General features: G+C 41.9%; 1 protein-coding gene across 13 annotated transcripts in view; it reads left to right on the top strand.

The window, feature by feature from the left end:
- The window catches only part of TAF4 (TATA-box binding protein associated factor 4), an 86,602-nt gene extending 70,742 nt beyond the window's left edge, over positions 1-15,860 (top strand). For 12 of the 13 annotated variants that reach the window (XM_039498928.1, XM_039498927.1, XM_039498929.1 and 9 more), the window contains 4 exons: positions 20-145; positions 1,477-1,533; positions 1,634-1,753; positions 14,320-15,860. In XM_039498928.1, coding sequence (XP_039354862.1) covers positions 20-145; positions 1,477-1,533; positions 1,634-1,753; positions 14,320-14,487 — 471 coding nt within the window. In that variant the 3' untranslated portion in view covers positions 14,488-15,860. Of the gene's footprint in view, positions 1-19; positions 146-1,476; positions 1,534-1,633; positions 1,754-14,319 lie in introns of those variants that run through there. The other variant, XR_005587896.1, reaches the window with a different exon arrangement.
- Positions 15,861-19,133: the final 3,273 nt, after the last annotated feature.

The raw sequence follows: 19,133 nt of genomic DNA, 5'->3' as shown, positions 1-19,133 counted from the left end.
ATTTTTACTGCATTTTCAGGACGATGAAAGATATGAGCAAGCAAGTGATGTTCGGGCACAGCTCAAGTTCTTTGAACAACTCGATCAAATAGAAAAACAGAGAAAAGATGAACAAGAAAGGGAAATTTTAATGCGTGCAGCAAAGGCAAGTGCTTCAACTTTACTTAGATTTGCAAAGTCACGTTTGACGTCAAAAGAATAGGGTGCCTTTTATTCTGTAAGACATGCAGTGAAAGAGAGGACTCTGTTTCTAATCTCATCTTAGAGAGCACATACTTTAGCTAGAGCTCTGCTATGCTTTCCACTGTAAATCATGTAATGTAGCCCACTCCCTGCCCCATTTCATTCCCATAAATCAAAAAAAAAATTATATCTAAAATTTAAATCGTGTTCTGAGCAAGAGAGAGACTTCTACAATATTTTTAGTCATTGGTCCTCCATTGTGGACTAATCTCCTTGCTTGCTTTGAGAAAAGAAGAAACCAAGAGAATAAATCTGCGTGAGGCAATATTTGAATTTGAAAATGAATATTTATAGTTAGTGGATAGAGGAAGGGATTTGCTGACTCTTAGACCCTGGTTTTTCTGTTTCTTTAAGCGAGCAGTTATCCAATTTGTGTAAGCAACTATAGTCACTGCTAGTGCAAATGGCCAGTTAGCCATTTTAACTGGTCATTGTTCAAGCAGTTACCTGATTTGCATGGGCAGTTAGGTGGGTAGGTAATTGTATGCCAGAGGGGTAACTTTTCACAAAGGTCAAGGTCCAGTTCCCTTTTTGCAGGTATAGATTTAATCTGTGTTTGTGAATGAAATAAATCACAAGCTCCAGTCTGTGTAGTTTGGGCCCCTACACAGGTAGCTAGAGACATGAATATTCAGATACTTGGGTGCCATTTATGTCCACTAGAAGAGGGATGCTCTTTTTCCTTGCTGCATATTGTTGATGCATGGTTACAGTGAAGTAGAATTTTTATGGAAGCAACTTGTCTACTTAAGTCAAATGCAAAATAGGAACTCTTCTGTATTAATTGGATGCTGATTCTGAATAAAGAAGTGAAAGAACAGTGATTTTTTTCAGGTATCAAAGTGAAATATTGAAACAGTGACTGTAGCAATGACTTTTGGATTACTAAGTGAAATACTGAAATAATGTATATCATCAGTAACTGTACCTTCTGTGATGGGTGCCATAGAAATCCATAGAATCTGGGTGCCATATGTGTAATGATTCATAAAGTCTTAGAGAGACTTGCATTAAGAGAAGAAATTCCAAACTTGGGTACCCTAAGTTACCTAAAAATAACTTTACATATCTATCTACAAAGTGGTCTGATTTTTCAGAAGTGCTGAGCACCCTCTACTCCCATTGAAGCCAATGAAATAATTTAAAGAAACTACATATAGTTTAGTGTCCACTTCTTTTGCAATTTTATTAATTTATGTACTTCTTCCTCCTATACCCTTTACCAATATACAGTCTCGGTCTAGACAAGAAGACCCAGAACAGCTAAGGTTGAAGCAGAAGGCCAAGGAGGTATGTGCTCAGATGAGCATGTCATTTAACAATCTAAATATTCTCAGAAAATCAGAAGGGGGAAAAAAATTGAATTGTAACTTTGTTCTGAAAATCACAGATGCAGCAACAAGAGCTAGCACAAATGAGACAGAGGGATGCCAACTTAACTGCATTAGCTGCGATTGGTCCTAGAAAGAAAAGAAAAGTGGATTCTCCAGGATCTGGATCAGGGACGGAGGTACAGTATAATTATAACTCTTGTATGCAAATATGCTATGGTTTTGTTACCCTGGCCTCCTCAACAGTATTTCCCTTTATTATTTTTTTCCCTTGTTGCTGAAAGTTTCCTGAGCAGCAGAAATGATATTTTAAAGTGCAGAAAGAATCATTTGATCCGAAGACTGGGGCTAATGTTAGCACTGCTTCCATGAGCAGAACATAGAACACAATAGATCAGGCCCAAGAGAGGAAACTTTGGAACTGTTGACCTTGCAGCATGCGTCCCTCCCAATCCCTGCCATGTTCAGCCTCCACAATGTTGGAGGAGTCAAACTGGCAAGAGGAGGTGGTAGTGGTAGCTTTCCGCATGGTAATTTCTCTCTCTACCAAGAGGCGTATGCGTGTTAAATAAATAAAATCCTGTAACTTTATGGCTCTCCCATAGTAGGTTGGAATCCCCTGAAAGGGATTAGGGAAGGGGAATCTTCCAGAACTGAAGTCAGAGGTTAGGTCTCTAGGAGGATACATGTTCCAATGATGCAGAGAAGAGACATGGGGAGACAGTGCAGTCAGTTACCTTGTTAACAGTAGCCAAACTGTAGACTTGCTTTACTGCTCACCTCTTTGAGTATGTCTACACAATAGCTGGAAGTGTGCTTCCCGATGCAGGTAGGTAGGCATGTTAGCTCTGCTTGAATTATGCTAAAATACCAGTGCAGTCCAGGATGTGTATTTGGATGGCTAGCCCAAGGTACCATCCATTCCAGTCCTGTCTACATTGCTACTCTCAGGGTGCTAGCTGGAGCAGAGCTAGTGTGTCTGCCTACCCACATGGGAAAGTGTGCTGTCAGCTACAGCTGATGCACCCCTCTTCTTTGAGTCCCTATGTGTATTCCATTGTGGGTATGCATATGTTCCATGTGCCTGGAGCGGGAGAATTTTGAAAGCAGTGTTCGTTGGTCCACACATGCACCTTGGCTCACCTCATACGTCTGACCGAGGAGATAAAGGAACCAGGCAGGCAGACCAGCCGCCTCTCCATTTCCTTCTCACCACCATAGGGTCCGGGTCAGAACCCCCAGTGTCCAAAGCTTCAGCTTTCTCTTTTATCTGTGACTATTTAGATATCTGTAAATAGTCTTTATAGTTCTAAAGTTTTAAAGATTTTTTTTATCTGATAGTTTGAGTTTTACGGTTAGTCAGTCTCCCCGACCTGGTACCTCTTGGGTACCAGACTATGCCCATAACTCCAGGCTTCAAAATTTGTGCTTCCTGTCCATGATCCTTTTCAGTCAGTGACAACTATTAATGCTGCTCGTACTGCCTCGGGGAAGCCCATGTTGCAGCAAGGTGCAATATCTGCCATTTGTTCCCCACCTGGAAAGGATGGAAACTTTGCCTTAGGAAGCACCTAATGGAAAAGGCCATGAAGCTGCACTCAGACCCAGGCTGGGGTACCCTTCAAAACTCCCCTCCCCCGCATCAGCTTGACTCAGTAAGGAGTGGGCATTTCCTGCCACAAGGTCCAACTCAGGAGAGAGGGAGTCTACCCCCACAGATCCCTCTGTGAGGTTTTACCAGGAGAGCAAGGAGCAGTCTCACAAGCACAAGGCTAAGTCTCCAGATCCACTTTGAAGACATTGGATTAAACCCTGCCTAAACCAATCAAGTCTTTTAAACTCAGCTCAAGAGAACTTAAGATGTACCAAGTCTCGGAGACATGACAAGAAAGCTCACATATCTAGTGCGCCATCAACACCGGATCACAATCCAGTGGCACTGGTGCCTCCAGTACATTGCAAACCCTGGTATCTGTGGGCACCAGTGAAGACCGATTACCAAGAGCCTTGGTTATTTGCAGTACTGGTTTTGTCTTCAGTGGCTGTGGCAGAGACTGTCTCTACTGCATCTCCAGTGGTTCAGGCGAACAGGACCCCTCTCACTCCAGAAAGAGCAGAGACCTATGCTCTTCCTGAGGATGTTTTTGCTTTCCCAGACCTGGAGTTTCCTGCTCCACTGGGTCCCTCCCTGTTGAGAGAGGCTATAACTCCACCAGGGGAGCTGGCCTTTGGGAGGAGTTTGTCTCCAATTCCATCTTTGAGCTGTGATTTTTTTCCCTCCAGTGACACAGTCAGTACTACTGTTGGAACCAGAATTGGTTGTCACCTCACTGGGAGATTGTCTTGCCTGATGAACCATTATTCCCTCCTCCAAGACACACCTTCCCAGTCAGAAGACCTGGCCCAGTTTGGGACCTTCCTCCACCTCATCACTTGCCTCGTAGCCATTGATACCCCATAGTATGAGGAGCTCCTCGATCCCCATTTGATCCATCTTTTTGGCCATACTCAACACAAGCTCCTGGAAGTCCTTCAGTCCTCCGGCTCCAGTCTAATAGCACTCTCTGTTAACAAATCCATCATGGAGCTAGCTAGAGTAGCCTGGCATACCCCAGCTACTGCGCTCCTATTCTAAGATGGCAGGGAAACAGTATTGTGTCCCAGCCAAAGGGATGCAATTTCTGTTCTCTCACTGCTCCTAACTCTTTTTAGTCATCCAGGCTGCTGTGGAGAAATCTAGGCAAGACTGCCCCGATCTACAGTGACTGACAAGGAGGGCAAGAGCCTTGACTTGTTGGGAAGAAAGGTCTTTTCTTGTTCTAGCCTCCAGTTCATGATAGCTATAAGTGCCTCATAGTTGGCTAAGTACGAGTTCCTTAACTATTCCAAATTCATGTATTTTACTGACATTCTCCCACAGCAGGACAGAGCTCATTTCCAGGCTCTCAAAGAGGAAGTCAAAATGGTTGCCAGGACCACTGTACAATCACAATAGATATGGCTGATGCATCGTTCAGGACAATGACTCCTGCAATTGTAATGCTCAGGGAGTCATGGTTCCATATCTTGGGGTTTCCCAAGGAGGTCCAGAACAAGGCTGATGACCTACCCTTCGATGAGACTCATCTATTTAATCACTAATTACACACTTTTAAGGACTCCAGGACTACCCCTCTGCTCCCTAGGAATATTACACTTGCCCCAAAGAGAATTCCACCAGCAATCATACAATCCTAGACTAATGGTTTAACAGTTCTTCCATCAGAGACCTTAAGAGAGCCCATAAGAGACAAAGGGTTCAAAAGACTCACTTCCGCACACCATCTGCAACAGGTTCCTTATCCCAATCCCAGCTCTCAGCTAAATGTTTTTGATGGCAGCTCAAGAGATGCAAACCATTAAGTCCAACACTTCCTGATTCCTATGTACCCTTTGCGGGTAATCTAATACTCTTTCAACATCGGGAGTGCAATAACAATGGATGGGTGCTGAATGTCAGCCATTCTTGCCATATGATAGAGTATACGTTCCTACCCCCTCTAAAGTCCTCATCTCCACCTCCTCTCGGGGCTGTTCTCACAAGGACATTATCAGACAAGAAGTGGAATTGCTCTTATAGCAAGGAGTGATAGAGTGGGTTCCTCTTCAGTACTAAGGGAGTAGTTTTTACTCAACATACTTCCTATTACCCAGAAAGAAGGGTGGTAGCTGGAGACCCATTTCAACCTTTGCCATCTCAGCTACTTTATTTGCAAACTCAAGTTTTGCATGGTCACATTGGCATCTGTAATTTCATCCCTAAAAAAGGACCTGTGGTTTACTGCTCTCAACATGAGGAATACCTAATTTCATATGGTGGAAAGGCCTAATCAGAACCTTTCTGCCTATAAAAAGCCTGTTCCTCAATGGGACTTGAATCTTGTTCTCTCAGTACTCACTTAGCTTCCTTTTGAGCCATTAGTTTTTTGCTCCATGTCTCTCCTGTTGATGAAGGTCTCTTTCCTGGTAGCTGTCACCTCAGCCATGGGGTTGGTGAGCTTGGAGTGTTAATGGCAGATCCTCCTTATGCTATATGCCGTAAGGATAAAGTCTCATAATGTTTTTACACTCTAAATTCACTCACAAAGAAGTCTGAACCCGTTAGTTCACACTTGTGTTCTTTCAAAGACCTCTCTCATCCTCAGAAGAATGGAGGCTCCATTCCCTCAATGTTCAGTGAGTCTTAGCCTTTTACCTGCAGAGAACAAAACTGATCAGGAAGTCTCCTAAACTATTTGTCGCTGTAGCTGAAAGGGTCAGGCTAGATGCTCTCAAGGAATCTCAAAATGCATCTCAAGCTGTATTTTGCTCTATCGACTGTCCTTTGTTGTACTCTGCTATTTACAATCTCACACCCTCCTTCTATTTGAGTACTGCTTGTCAATCACCCACAGTGGAATACATGCAGAGACTAGAACTTGAAGAGAAAGTTATTTACCTTTATAGTAACTGGAGGTTCTTTTGAGATGTGCGATCCCTATTTGTATTCCACTACCTGCTGCCTTTCCTATCTGTTTTGGATCTTCTCTGATTCGTGGTAGAGAAGGAACTGGAGAGGTGGCTGGCCCACCGCATACCTTCATCTACTGAGTCAGAGGCATGAGGTGAGCCAGGGCATATGTGCAGACCGACGGACACTGCTTTCAAAATTCTCCAGCTGTGTGTGCATGTGGTGTGTGCATACAGATAGAGAACTACACATCTTGAAGAACCTCCAGTTACTGCAAGGTGAGTAACTTCCTCTTGGAGCAGTTAATGCCATTGGGAACCACTGCCATGCTAAAATGACTAAGCAAGGTACTTTGAAATCATCACTGAATTAGGCAGCAGGAACATCTATAAAATCGATATGGTTTCTAAATATTTACTAGCCAATTTTTAAAAACAATTTTGGACTAACCCTAGATTTTGCCGACCTTAAGGACAATCAATTCAATCATTTTTTTGTAGTTAAAACTTTAACTGTTCAGTTCCATTTTCTGCCAGGCACAGTTGCACTAGGTTTTGGGGGTGGGGGGAGGGCGGGGAGAAGATGCTGGGGAGAATTGTTTGCCTTTGTCAGCAGTGTACTCCATTTTTGGTAACTTTGTGTGCTCTATGCTCTGATGCATTTGCAGACTTGTTAATAAACAGGAAATAGTCAGTGTTTCCTGTTGAAAGTACAATTTCTGTAATTCTTTTAAGCATTACAACTTCTTGGAGTTGGCACAGTTTTAAGGGTTTGTGCTGTAATTTTTGACTTGTGGATGACAGAGGTTGCTCTCTAACTGATGATTCATGCAAAACTGAGAGCAGCATATAAACAGTTAAATAGATCTTCCTATATATCACTTTCTGTATTAAGCATCCTGTATTCTTTTTTTGGTAAGATAATTTGCATGAAAATAAGACCTTTGTTTAAGAATAGTTCATCTTCTTATATATTTTATTCAGCTCTTGACATAATAATTCTATGACATACTATGTTATAACATGGAATTGGTTATGCAACAAATATGATAGTAGTAAATGACATTTTGACCCATGAAAGCATACAAATAAAAGTTGCCTATCATGTTAAGCACCTTTTGACAGAAGTATATTAGTGTACAGGATTATTAACATACATAAATTAGGGAGAAATGAATTATGTATATAAAAATCTAAACCAATAAAGATATGAGTCAATTATAACAGTATAAACACAACAGTAAAAATTGCAAGATGCTACATTCTTATCTAAAACTATAAAAATTAATGTGCTCTGAGAAAAATGTAATTAAAGCATATGATTGTCATGATGTGCAGGAATAGTCACTGGCACATGCAGTTACAATGTTGGCACTATCCATTTCTGCATGCTTGACTGTGCAACCTTATCTCTTTGTACCATCTAGGTTATGGAATATATTTTACATTCACTGGGAACGCCTGATGTATTCTGACTAAATCTGGCTAATTTAGTTGTCTCAGATTAATCAGCTACTGGTTAACCAATTAGAAACAGGTTCCCTTAGAAATCTAATCTTTTGTCTGATTAATTAAGAACCAGCTGCTTTTGATGTGATAGAGTCACAGCTGTGCCGTTGCTGTGTTTCACGTGACATTTTTAAATTGAGCTCCACTTGTCACCATTTGTATACAGTTTGTAGTTAGGGCATATTACAAGAAATGTGGAAAATAAGGTTTGTCACTACTTAGACACAGATTTGTAAATGTGAGCTTTTGATGCCAAAGGAATTCTGAATCTTAATTACATATAAAGTCAACTCTGCATAGTAATTGTGGTGTTACAGAATTCAGTAATACAGTTTGCATTCGGTTGAGGTATTTCATACCTGACTAGTTCATTTAATTAAAAGTTAGCAAAAAGTTCCATTTAATGCCTTGTATGTCACAACTCAAACATTTGTGGCCACACCTTTTACAGTGTTAACCTCTGTATATTATGTAATACAGGTGTCACTTTCCTTACCTTTTAAAATGTGGTCCTAAGTATTTAAGAGCCTAAAGATGTAGGTAGGCACCTACTAGAACATCAGAAGTGTCTAATCTGCACTAGGTGCCTATCAGCATTTTAAGGCTCCTAAACACCACTGAAAATCTGGCCCTTTAGTCCTGTAATTAGGATAATTACTTATCTGGTGAGCCAATGAACATTGTTAACCTGCTTGAAAAACAAGTCTGATTTCATGATTAGAATTGTATGGAACTGGGAAGAGCTGCACTGAACAGTATAAAGTACCTGCTAGGGAACACTAATCTCAAACACATTAGTTTCTTAATCAATAATGTAGTCTGAGCATGAATATATTGCTTTACAGTCTAGAGGATTGTATTAAAGTCCATTTCTCAGTATCTCATTCACAAGGCTTTAAATTAGTGTAATTTTTCTTGAATCTTTATTGTACTACATTTTCTTCAGAACATACCCTATAGTTTCATTTAAAAAAAAAAAGGTATAGCTGATACTTGAACGCACCAGTGGAACATACTTGAGACCTTTGTGATGTGTCATTTGGTACTATAGTGATCTAGGAAAATATGACTATTTACCTATAAGCATGTTATAAACAGAATATGCTGTTTGCAGTATTACAATAAAACATTGCTGCCTTTCAAATAAAGTAAAATGAAATGGTAACAAAACATATAAAATGAAAATCCACTCTCTGCATTTTTAAAAATAATTCTTCTAAAAGTGTAGTGCATTTCCATCCCACCTGCAAGGTTATTTTGACGTATTTTAGAAGCGTTTATTATAAAGCAGCAGTAGCAGTCAAGACAATAAAGCCTTTTTAAAATTAAGGCACAAGCAGACTACTTGGCCTATGAATGCCATCTGCTGGTCATAGCACTTCCCCACATATATCTGAATGTTTTTAGCCTGTAACAAGGAAACACTTGACATCCATCCATGTGCACCAGCTTGTTTTTCTAGTCCAGTTATTCACACAAGCTCTAGTATTTTATTTCCATAAAACTGGTAATATTCATTTGATAATTTTTTTATTAGTAAGGCATTTTATGGAAAATTGTTTGCTTTTGCTGTTCATATTTGACAGCATAATGTAAATCGAGCTTTAAAATGATGTATTGCATTTTACTGTGGCTTGCTGTAACATTTTAAACACATGACTATTCTGGTCTCAGTATTATATTTAATTATAGCATAACATTTCCCCTAATTTTTTTTCTCTGCTGCTATATTTAATACAATTTTGCCTTTAAAGCCTCTTTACATCATAGCATTGGCACATTCTTTGCCATTTCCAGGCTTTCTCCAATGTGGTCCTTAATTTTTACCTGGCGTCGTCTTGCCCTTTTTTCTATTCTTATTGCTGTATATGTGTCTTCATGTTGTCTTGGGTCGAAGAAACATGCTCTTCCCACTGCAGCCAAACCAGTATTTAATCACACAGAAACTCTCTATTGCGGAGAGTTAGCGCAACAGCCTCTCTTTCCTCTCTGGAGACTTGTCCGTAAAATAAACTGGTGTTTTTCTTTGAATGTGTGTCAGCATGGATCCCAGGGTAGGTGTGCGTGCGCGTCATGCAGGTGAGATTGGATTGTTTTGAATAGCAGTGTCCGGTGGAGCCTGACGTGCATCCGGTGCAGCCTCGTGTTTCCATTCAAGGGCCTAAGGGAAAGGGCGTTTCCCTTTTTCCATTGCACTGCCACAGGTGGTATCTGGTGAGTGTCCAATCGGCTACCTTTCCTTGCTTCAAACGGAATCTAGAAGATGAGGTTGAAGAAATACTACTTGACCCTCCTCTTTGATTTATTCACTAATCTGAATGTTTTCCACACACACAAAAAGTATATCCTCTGATTACTTCCCTCGATTGGAGCGGGGCGGGGGGAAGGCATCTCATGCCAACTGCCAAGGTAGTCTCTGAACCATCAGTATTTAAGCCTGATCTGACGTAGAGTGGACTCATTCCTCTCATTAAAGCATTAGCCAATGCCTTTTCTGTCTGGGAGAGAAACATCTCCATGAGAAGTGCTTGGTGTGTAAATCTTTCTCATTGAGGACTTGCAAGTCAAGGGACATGTGGCTGAAACTACACCTTCTTGATCAATTGATGGATGTCACCTTAGACCCAGTTTCAAGGAACCCAAAGGGTTATCCTCAGCGAGTGCTCCTCCAAGCAGACAGACACCATGGCATGATCTAGCAATGAAAGGAAGGTAGGCAGGACAATTCTGGCAAAACTGATACCAGCCACATCCATGACGATCACACGGGTACCAGGGCTGTCAGCATCAGGCACTGCTGTCTCAAGACTGAAGCAGGCTATCACTTCCACACTCGTACCATCAGAGTTGGCATTGGCCCCTCAGGGACCGATGATGACATCGGATCTGATGCTGGTGCTCAGTATAAGGGTGACACACTGTGCCAAACATTTAAGGAGTGATGCATTGTTTGTTCTCGAAGGTTAGAGCACCTAAGTAATCTGCCAAAGGAGTGGCAGTGAGTAAGCTGGCACTGTAGGCATCAGCACCAATGAAAGCACCAGCAGCTGCAAGGAGTATGAGATTGAAGTTCATCCTTCAAGATCCCCATCCAGAGACATCAATGATATCAATGCAGCGGTGGGCTCACAACTGAAGCTGGACATTACTCCTCAGCACAACTATTTGAGGAATACTATTTCTCATCACCAGACGACTTTCTCCCCAGCGTTGAGCAGGGATGTCTCCCCATTACAGTTTGAGAGCAACCCTAGACCAGGTACCAGAGAGCCTCTCCTAGCACAGCCACAAATGAGACAAATGACTGCGCCAGTGAACAGTGTGAAGTTGCATATGAACATCCTGGAGCTCAGAGCTATTGGACTGGCCTGTGTAGGGCATGCCTGCCAGTCTGCTGAAATTCGTTCATGCCAATCTTCAGACAACACAATAACTATGCTCTACATAAGCAAACAAGGGGACACCTGCGTTTTGTGTCTGGAGGCTATCAGGTTCATCAGAGTGGCTTGATCCATGATTTTTCATATCCCAGGAGTCGGCAACAATCTGGAGGACTTCCTGAGCAGACAATCTTTGACCAACCACAAATGGTTCCTGCACAGATCCCTCATGGAGCCATGTGATGGGATGTACCAGACCCTTGGAGGCCCTCTGGAAGGCCCTGTGGTCCTGCCATACCATGTCCCAGAGAGGAGTAGAAGAGAAGTCCAAATGGCCTAGAGTGGTTGTGGGAAAGCAGTCAATTAGGGAGGACACAGGGAGCAGCAGATCAGGGCCCAGTAGTCTCATCTAAAAGGAGCTGTAGGGCCAGAGTCAGTTGGTTCCTGGCTGGAGCTGGAGGAGTATGGATTGTGTGGCTGGCTGAGGGAGCTACAGGACCTTGGACAGCACAGTGCTGGCAGAGACCGGGGGAAGCGAGAAGGACCTCCAGGCTGGCTGCTGGGACTCATCCAGAACAAGGCTCTGAGCTAAGGGTGAAGAATGTGCTAGGGCTGTGGGGAAATGGCCCAGGGAAGTGTAGCTGCCATGCAGCTTAGTTAAAGGAATGTGGTGGATGGCTGCTGTGTAGAGGGCCCCTGGGCTGGGACCTGGAGTAGATGGTGAGCCTGTGTCCTCTTTTCTTCCCCCGCCCCCCGCTTTGCCACACTAGCCACTGGGAAAGTGGCCTGGACCTTGATGCACCCCAGAAGGGGAACTGAAATCTTCTAGTGGTCCAGTGGGAGAGTTGGAACCCAAGACGCCAATGACATTGCCTCCAGGGGGGAAAGCCCTGGAGTACAGCTCGATACCAGGGCCGAGATAATTTATAGCTGCCAGGATGTAGCCAGACATTCTAAAGGACAAGCCATCTCTTCACAGAATGGCTAACACAATGTATCTTATTGTTACCAGCTGGCTGGTGCACCTTTCCTACTAAAATCAAGACCACTCCACCAGAGCACCAGCAGCATTGTCTGCTTGCTTCTGGAATGTGCCAGTATTGGAGATCTGTAAGGCAATAGCATGGAGTAACCCACTGATTGTTTGTCAAATACTATGCCTTGAATTTAGCCTGTAGGTCAGATGCCAACCTTGAGAGAACAGTACTACAGTCATTGTTCAACTGATGAAGCTGGAGCTCCTCACTTGTACCATCCGTAGGGCACATGTAATGCTCACTCACCACCCACTTCCAGTGGAATCCACCCTGACACCTACTCAAACTGTTACCCTACAGTAACTATGGTTCTTTGAGATGTTGTAGTCAGTGTGGATCCCACAACCTGCCCTCCATCGCCACTTCTTGGAGTCTTTGGCTACCATGGGCTTCTAATTGAAAGGGAACTGGGGGAGGGTCATGGTCACTTTGCTCTTTATGCCCTCAAGTGGGAGCAGGGGTAGTATCAGATGAAGGGGTGCCCTGCTGGATAGTGTTTAAAAAAAAAAAAAAACACAACCCCAATCTCATGCACCTGTGTTGCATGCACTCCAGCAGGGGGAGCCATACTGATTACAGCATCTTGAAGAACTGCAGGTACTGTAGGGTAAGTAACTGTTCTTTAGTTAAATCTGTCTTCTCTTCCCCACTTTTGTGTGTTAAATAAATTCCACCTGACTAATCTGTTCACAGGATACCAAGCAGGTTGTGATACCTGGTGGGAAGAGTTGAAGCTAACCTGACAGTGAACTTTCAAGGAAAGTTAATCTAAAAACCAAAAGCACCTGGGTGACTTGAGCCTAAATCCCATTGAAAGTCCATAGGAATTAATCTCCTAAGGGTGAGATTTTTGTGCTGCCCCTCAGGGGAGGAGGGTGGCAGCAGGAGCAGTGGGCTACGGTGCTTTGCCTTCCTGATCATGGCCTGTTCTGGTGCCCCTGGCATAACATACACAGCCCTGGGGGCCTTTCTAAATTATGCCGCGACGCACCCTGCCTTCAGCACACCCAGGCTTGTGAAAGGGTCCTCAGAAGGCAGCTTTTATGGCAGACTTCTGTAGTCCCTGCATTGGGGGAGTTCTCTCTGCCAGACACAAGTCTTTAGGGACCCTTTACCACAAAGGTCCTTTTACCCTGTGCAAAGGGGTTGGAGTGGGGGTCAGGATCTCATCCTAAGTCAATTTTTAAAATGGGACTGAGGAGCCTAAGTCACTCAGGCACTTCTGAAAACTTTATTTTATAGCTACATCTGTGCAGTACCAGTATCTACTAAAGAGGTGTTTAGGGACATGATTTGAATAGCTTTTCCCAACAGATGATGTGGACAATAAAAGAACTAGATTTTTTTGCAGGTTGTATACTAGAACAATGGGTGCTTCAGTCTGCTAACTGAGCTATGCTGCTGTTTGAGAACAAAATATCTCCCCTGTCTAATTGTTACCCCAAATTTGACGTTCCTGCATGTACCCCAGAATTTGAAAGTACAGCAGTCAGCAACTTTGTATGTTGAGCGACTACCAGCTGAAAACCAAACATCACATAGCTAGGAAAATCTTAGGCCCTGAGAGGCAAGGCCAACTAGCAAAACTGCGAACATGCAGCTATCCGAATGGGAGCATGGGATAAAAAGTGAACGTATTGTGAGAATAGAAGGAATGTTTGGATGGCCAACCTTGGTCTTGAGCGCCTCTGATACGTAAGTTTGTTTTTTTTATTGTTTTGATAAGCGAAGAATAGTTTTGCTGAAATTAGGAGAATTGGTGACTCCATAGGAGTCACTATAGGTTATATGCTTTGTTTGAAGTTAGTTATAAAAGATTAGATGAAAGAATTTGCTTTGGAGCAGTCTGAAGAAGCTTTCTTTGGGCAAGGATCTCACAGCTAAGTTCCCCAGCAGCTAGATGGAAGGAGGGTCCCCCTGAAGCCTGGCTGCTGATCCCTCAAAATCATCTAACTTTAGATAAATACAGATGTTTTGAAATGCTCTATACCTACTGCAAGTGTGTGTGCGCGCGCGTGCTTAAGATCTAATAAAGCAATTTTAGGTAAAAACACTCTGGCTTGTATCAATTGTATATCAGATGGATGAGCTGTGCCCCTGTTGATTTATTCCTGACGACGCCTGGAGAGGAACAGTTACGTTACCACTGTTCTAGATTCTGAAAACCTTGGGTAACATAATGGCACACAGTACTGGATAAATTCCTGTGAGAAGTCCCTTGCTTTATATCACACACGTCTGTTGTTTGTAGAACTGTCACAAGTTCTGGTCACAAAACATTCTCTGTAGATGTTTAAATGTTCTGACTCTAGCTTCTCTTCTCACTTCCAGGGGTCCAGTACAAGTACACCAGTCCCAGGCAGCTCTGGAGTTGGAACAACCAGACCGTTTACGCGACAAAGGATAACGCGGGTGAACCTCAGGGACCTCATATTTTGTTTAGAAAATGAGCGAGAGACAAGCCATTCACTATTGCTATACAAAGCATTCCTTAAGTAAAATGGAAAAGATCAAGGTATTTTTGACAGAGAGACGCCTGAGGACATTTTTTATATATTTGCAGATTACGCCTTTTTGTAACAAGCAAATGGGATATTGTTTCAAAAACAACCACCTCTTTACATGGAACAGTTTTTTATTCTTGTTTATAAAAAAAAAAAAAAACTCTTCAGTACAAGAGAAATACATTTCTTTAACAGTGAGGATACTTACAAGGCCTGTGGATACTATAAATGGACAATTAAACTTAACTCATCTCTTGATTGAGTGGCCTTCTTGCCAAACAAGCCATATATAAAGACTGATGGAATCGTTTAGCAAATAACTAGCTACCCTTTGTCATACCTGTAGCAGTTTCAACATTAATTGTGCATTTTAGTTCAGTTTTACTTAACTAAATTGATTATATAGGTATATGTCTACAGCAGATGACCTCATTTCATTTAGCTTTTTTTAAACAGTCAGTTAGCAAAGCAAACTGATTTTTAAGAATATTTATCTTTCCCCAAAAGGTTCAAATTCTAGAGGGATATACAATTAATTGAAACATAACCTCAATTTTTAATCACATTGCTTATTAGAGGCCCTGAAATCCCATAAAGGAGGGTTACTTCTGAATGTTTTTATCAGCATCTGTAAAAATGCATTTTATTTGCTATAGTTTGTAAAGCTGTAAAGTTTGAAAAAAGAAAAAAGGAAAAAAAAAGAAAAAGAGAAAAACCTTTTCAGCATAAATATATTTTACTTGCACTGTGTTTTTAGCTAAAGTGAAAGCTTAGATTAAATAAAATCAAAGTTGAGAGGAATCATCAAAAAGACTCTTTCTCAGTGTGAATCAAGTGTTGAAAAATGGTTGGTGTATTTTGTCAGTAATTGTACATAATTTTTGGCACATAACATAAAAAATGGCTATGTAAACTATAATTATTTTGCTAAAAGACTGTATGCAAGCTGTGGGCCTACTTTAAAGATGTCCAGAGCAAAGTCCCTTCTTTGTACCTATTTTTTTATTACAAATATACTAATTGGTTCTTTATATTTTCAGAGGTTATTGTATTAAATTGTCTATTGATAGTACTTTTATGACTGTAAATACTTTGGCTTTCTTCGTGTGAACTCTCATGTTAGAATTTAACTCTCTTGCGTGTAAACTGAATGCTGATCAGTATTTTTATCAACACCTGACAACTGTTACACCTTTTTATTTTGTCTTTTAGGAAATCCTGTCTTTCCATTTTTTTTCATGTAAATTTTGCACAGTTACTTGTTCATATGTAAATATTTTACTTTCAAAAATGAAGTTTTTAATTGCTATTGTTTTATATAGGATTGAAAGAAAATTAACTCCTTTATTAAAAACAAATTTATCTGTATTTGCTAATGCATTTTCACTCTCTACATCTTTCCTCCTCTTGGATTTATTTTTCTTAACACAGAAATAAGATCCCTCTATGTGAGGGGGATGCTACCTTCCAATGATGCACTTTATTTCTTTTAAGCTTGCTTGCTTTAACCAATATTTTGAAGGCCTATAACTACCCTTGCTACGAATCCAGAAATTTCACTGTCCGCCTAAGGCGTTCTGTGTAAAGATCGAGGGTAGAATATCTGTAGCAGGGAAGTCTTGTATAGAGACCGTGACATTTTATTTTGACTTAGTATTTTATGAAGAACTTCATTATGTTCACATTGAGGGCCAGACTGCCCTCAGATGCACATGTGCTACGGTCATTGACATCAATGAGAGGCATGTGAAGTATCTCAAAAGAGAACGTGGTGCTAAATTTTAAAGGAACAGTGTCAGGGAATTTATTTTCAAATAGGTAGGTTTCTTTAAGTGTGTTTTCTATGCTGTAGGTTATTAAAATCTATTGTATTTTTCACTATTAATGCTGTCCATTCACTTTTTGAATTTTATTCAGATTGGACAGTGCAAAAAGATTGCTCACATTCCCTTTCGTTTCCATTAGTGAGGCCCATGTTCTGCCATCAAACCGATGCAGAGTCCTGTTCATTTCAGCAGGTATCCTTGCAGGTTGATGGAACTGTCAGTGCAGATATTGCAGGCTACTGTCCCAAACTCTCTATTGGCTAATATCGACTTAGGACACCACACTGCAGTAACTTAAGCTGTGAGAAACTATATGCACGTGAGTGTAGTGCCATTGAACTCGATGGGATGACTCTCAGGGGTAAATTTACTCCCATGAGCAAGTGTCTGGGGCTAAAGCAGTTCCTCTTGGTTCTTGTGCTCTGTTTCAATGCTGAGTTCACAAATACTGGTGGGAAATCAAACAAATCCAGACATCTGCTTTCATTGCAATTTTTTTAAAATTAGATTTTAAAAACTTTGAAACTGTTTTAGAGCCAAAGCAGTATCGTAACATTCCTTTAAACATAAAAACACCTATTTTAAATGTTAGATGCCATTTAGAGTTGCAAGGAAAAACATAGAAGCTGGAATTTAGGTCTTGGCAGGTGAGTGGAGAAGAAACTAATTTAAATATCACCTCCGTTTTCATGTTTAATTCTTAAAGCACAATATGGGATGGTAAGGCTTGGCCCAGAGGTTTTACTGGCAGGGGTTTTACGTACCTAACCCAATGCTGTACCATATTTGTATGTACCATATTTAGCAGCGAAAGTGTTGTAGAAATATTCTGGAAAGACTTAAGTTGTATTGGGGAGGGAAAAGAAATTACTTTATTTCTCTCCATCCATTGGGCTCCCTTAGTAGCGTGAGTCCACTTATACAGACTACTGAAGAGAAATTTTAAAACCCTCTTTAGAAAGGCCCCCAAATCCTTTCTCTATGCATACAAAGTAAATATTTTAGGACTTCTCAGGGCTTGTAAATGTGCTGTTTATCCCGCTGGCAATCTCCCCTTTCCAATAGTGCAAAGTGACCAGTGGGAGCTGTGAACTCTTGAGGTACTGGACCTTAAGGCTATCACGAGTGCAGAACTGAACACTACCTAATCAGGATGTTGGCTTCTTAGTCTTTTTTGGAGGGTGGGAGGGGCGGAAGGAGAAGAGGTTGTGGGCGTTTCCAGAATTGGGAGGAAATGTGTTTTTAGTATGTTGATTATTTAAATAACGGGCAACTATGACGTTGCTTAGAAGTCTGGGATATTAGGGGAAAAGTTCTGGTTGAGAGGGATTAATGGAGAAGCAAGCAGACAAAGTTGTCCGACTTGCCGAATGAATGTGACTTTAGCCCAGGGACCCTCAATTTAGCATATGGCTATCAGCCCATGTATGTGGCACATGTGTGAGTGCATATGTGTATTTTGGGAATCATAAGTGGTTGTTTTTTTAGAAGATTTTCTGCTTCTGTGTGGGGATTCCAGACACAATCTAAATAATGTCGTCTTCGCCCTTATGGATGGCATCTACAATCTCAACAAAGGAATGATGCAAATAATTATATTGCAATTCATCCTTAGGTCTCTAGGTGTCATGTGACTGAGATGTAGGAAAAAATAAACCAGGGAAATCTGTGTTCAAGTGACTGCTATAGAGCAGTGGTTCCCAAATGTGTTCTGCTGCTTGTGCAGGGAAAGCCCCTGGTGGGCTGGGCCTGTTTGTTTACCTGCCATGTCCACAGGTTTGGCCGATCGCAGCTCCCAGTGGCCGTGGTTTGCTGCTCCAGGCCAATGGGAGCTGCTGGAAGTGGCTGCGGTTCGCTGCTCTAGGCCAGTGGGAGCTGCTGGAAGCAGCCGCCACTTCCAGCAGCTCCCATTGGCCTGGAGCAGCAAACCGTGGCCACTGGCAGCCTCAGTCGGCCGAACCTGCAGATGCGGCAGGTAAACAAACCGGCCTGGCCCACCAGGGGCTTTCCCTGCACAAGTGGGGGAACAAGTTTGGGAACCACTGCTATAGAGAGATCTGCAATGCAATAAAGAAATGGGAGAATGACTTTGACTTTATTTTCTTAGCCCAAGCAGCACGGAAGGCAGTATGTAGTTGTAATGGACCTGAACTATTGCTACTATTCATCTGGCATGAAAATTCAGCAAAACAATTAGAATTTAATAAAAGGAGTACTTGTGGCACCTTAGAGACTAACAAATTTATTTCAGCATGAGCTTTCGTGAGCTACAGCTCACTTCATAGATGTCTATGCATCCGAAGAAGTGAGCTGTAGCTCACGAAAGCTCATGCTGAAATAAATTTGTTAGTCTCTAAGGTGCCGCAAGTACTCCTGTTCTTTTTGCGGATACAGACTAAGACGGCTGCTACTCTGAAACCTGTCAGAATTTAATAAGGCGCTCTGAATTCAACCTGTTCTCCTATAATAAAATAGGCATTCAAGCCAGAACAAATTGTAAACAGAAGTGAGTTCAACCTGATCCTGTGGTTTTTGAAAACATAGCACAGCCCTCCATTTTTATAGTTTCTTGTTTTTTAGTGAAGGGAGTCAGTGTGGTTGCATTGATGGAACACTGGAGTGGAACCTAGAAGAGAGGGTAGGCCTGGGCACTCCTCTGGTTGACTGGAAAAGGCAGTGCAGAAACCCTCTCATGCAAGAGGGAGAAAGACTACTGAGTTTGGAGCTAGGCCTCTAGGGAGAAAGCCCTAAGGGGCATAGCTCTGCCCAAAAGGATGACCCTGCAGAGTCTGGGATGGGGTGGAGTGTCTGTGGA

The sequence above is a fragment of the Mauremys reevesii genome, linkage group 13, assembly GCF_016161935.1.
Source record: "Mauremys reevesii isolate NIE-2019 linkage group 13, ASM1616193v1, whole genome shotgun sequence".
Taxonomy (NCBI): Eukaryota; Metazoa; Chordata; order Testudines; family Geoemydidae; genus Mauremys; species Mauremys reevesii.
Note: the sequence above shows the minus strand (reverse complement) of the source record. Positions and strands in the feature narration are given on the sequence as shown.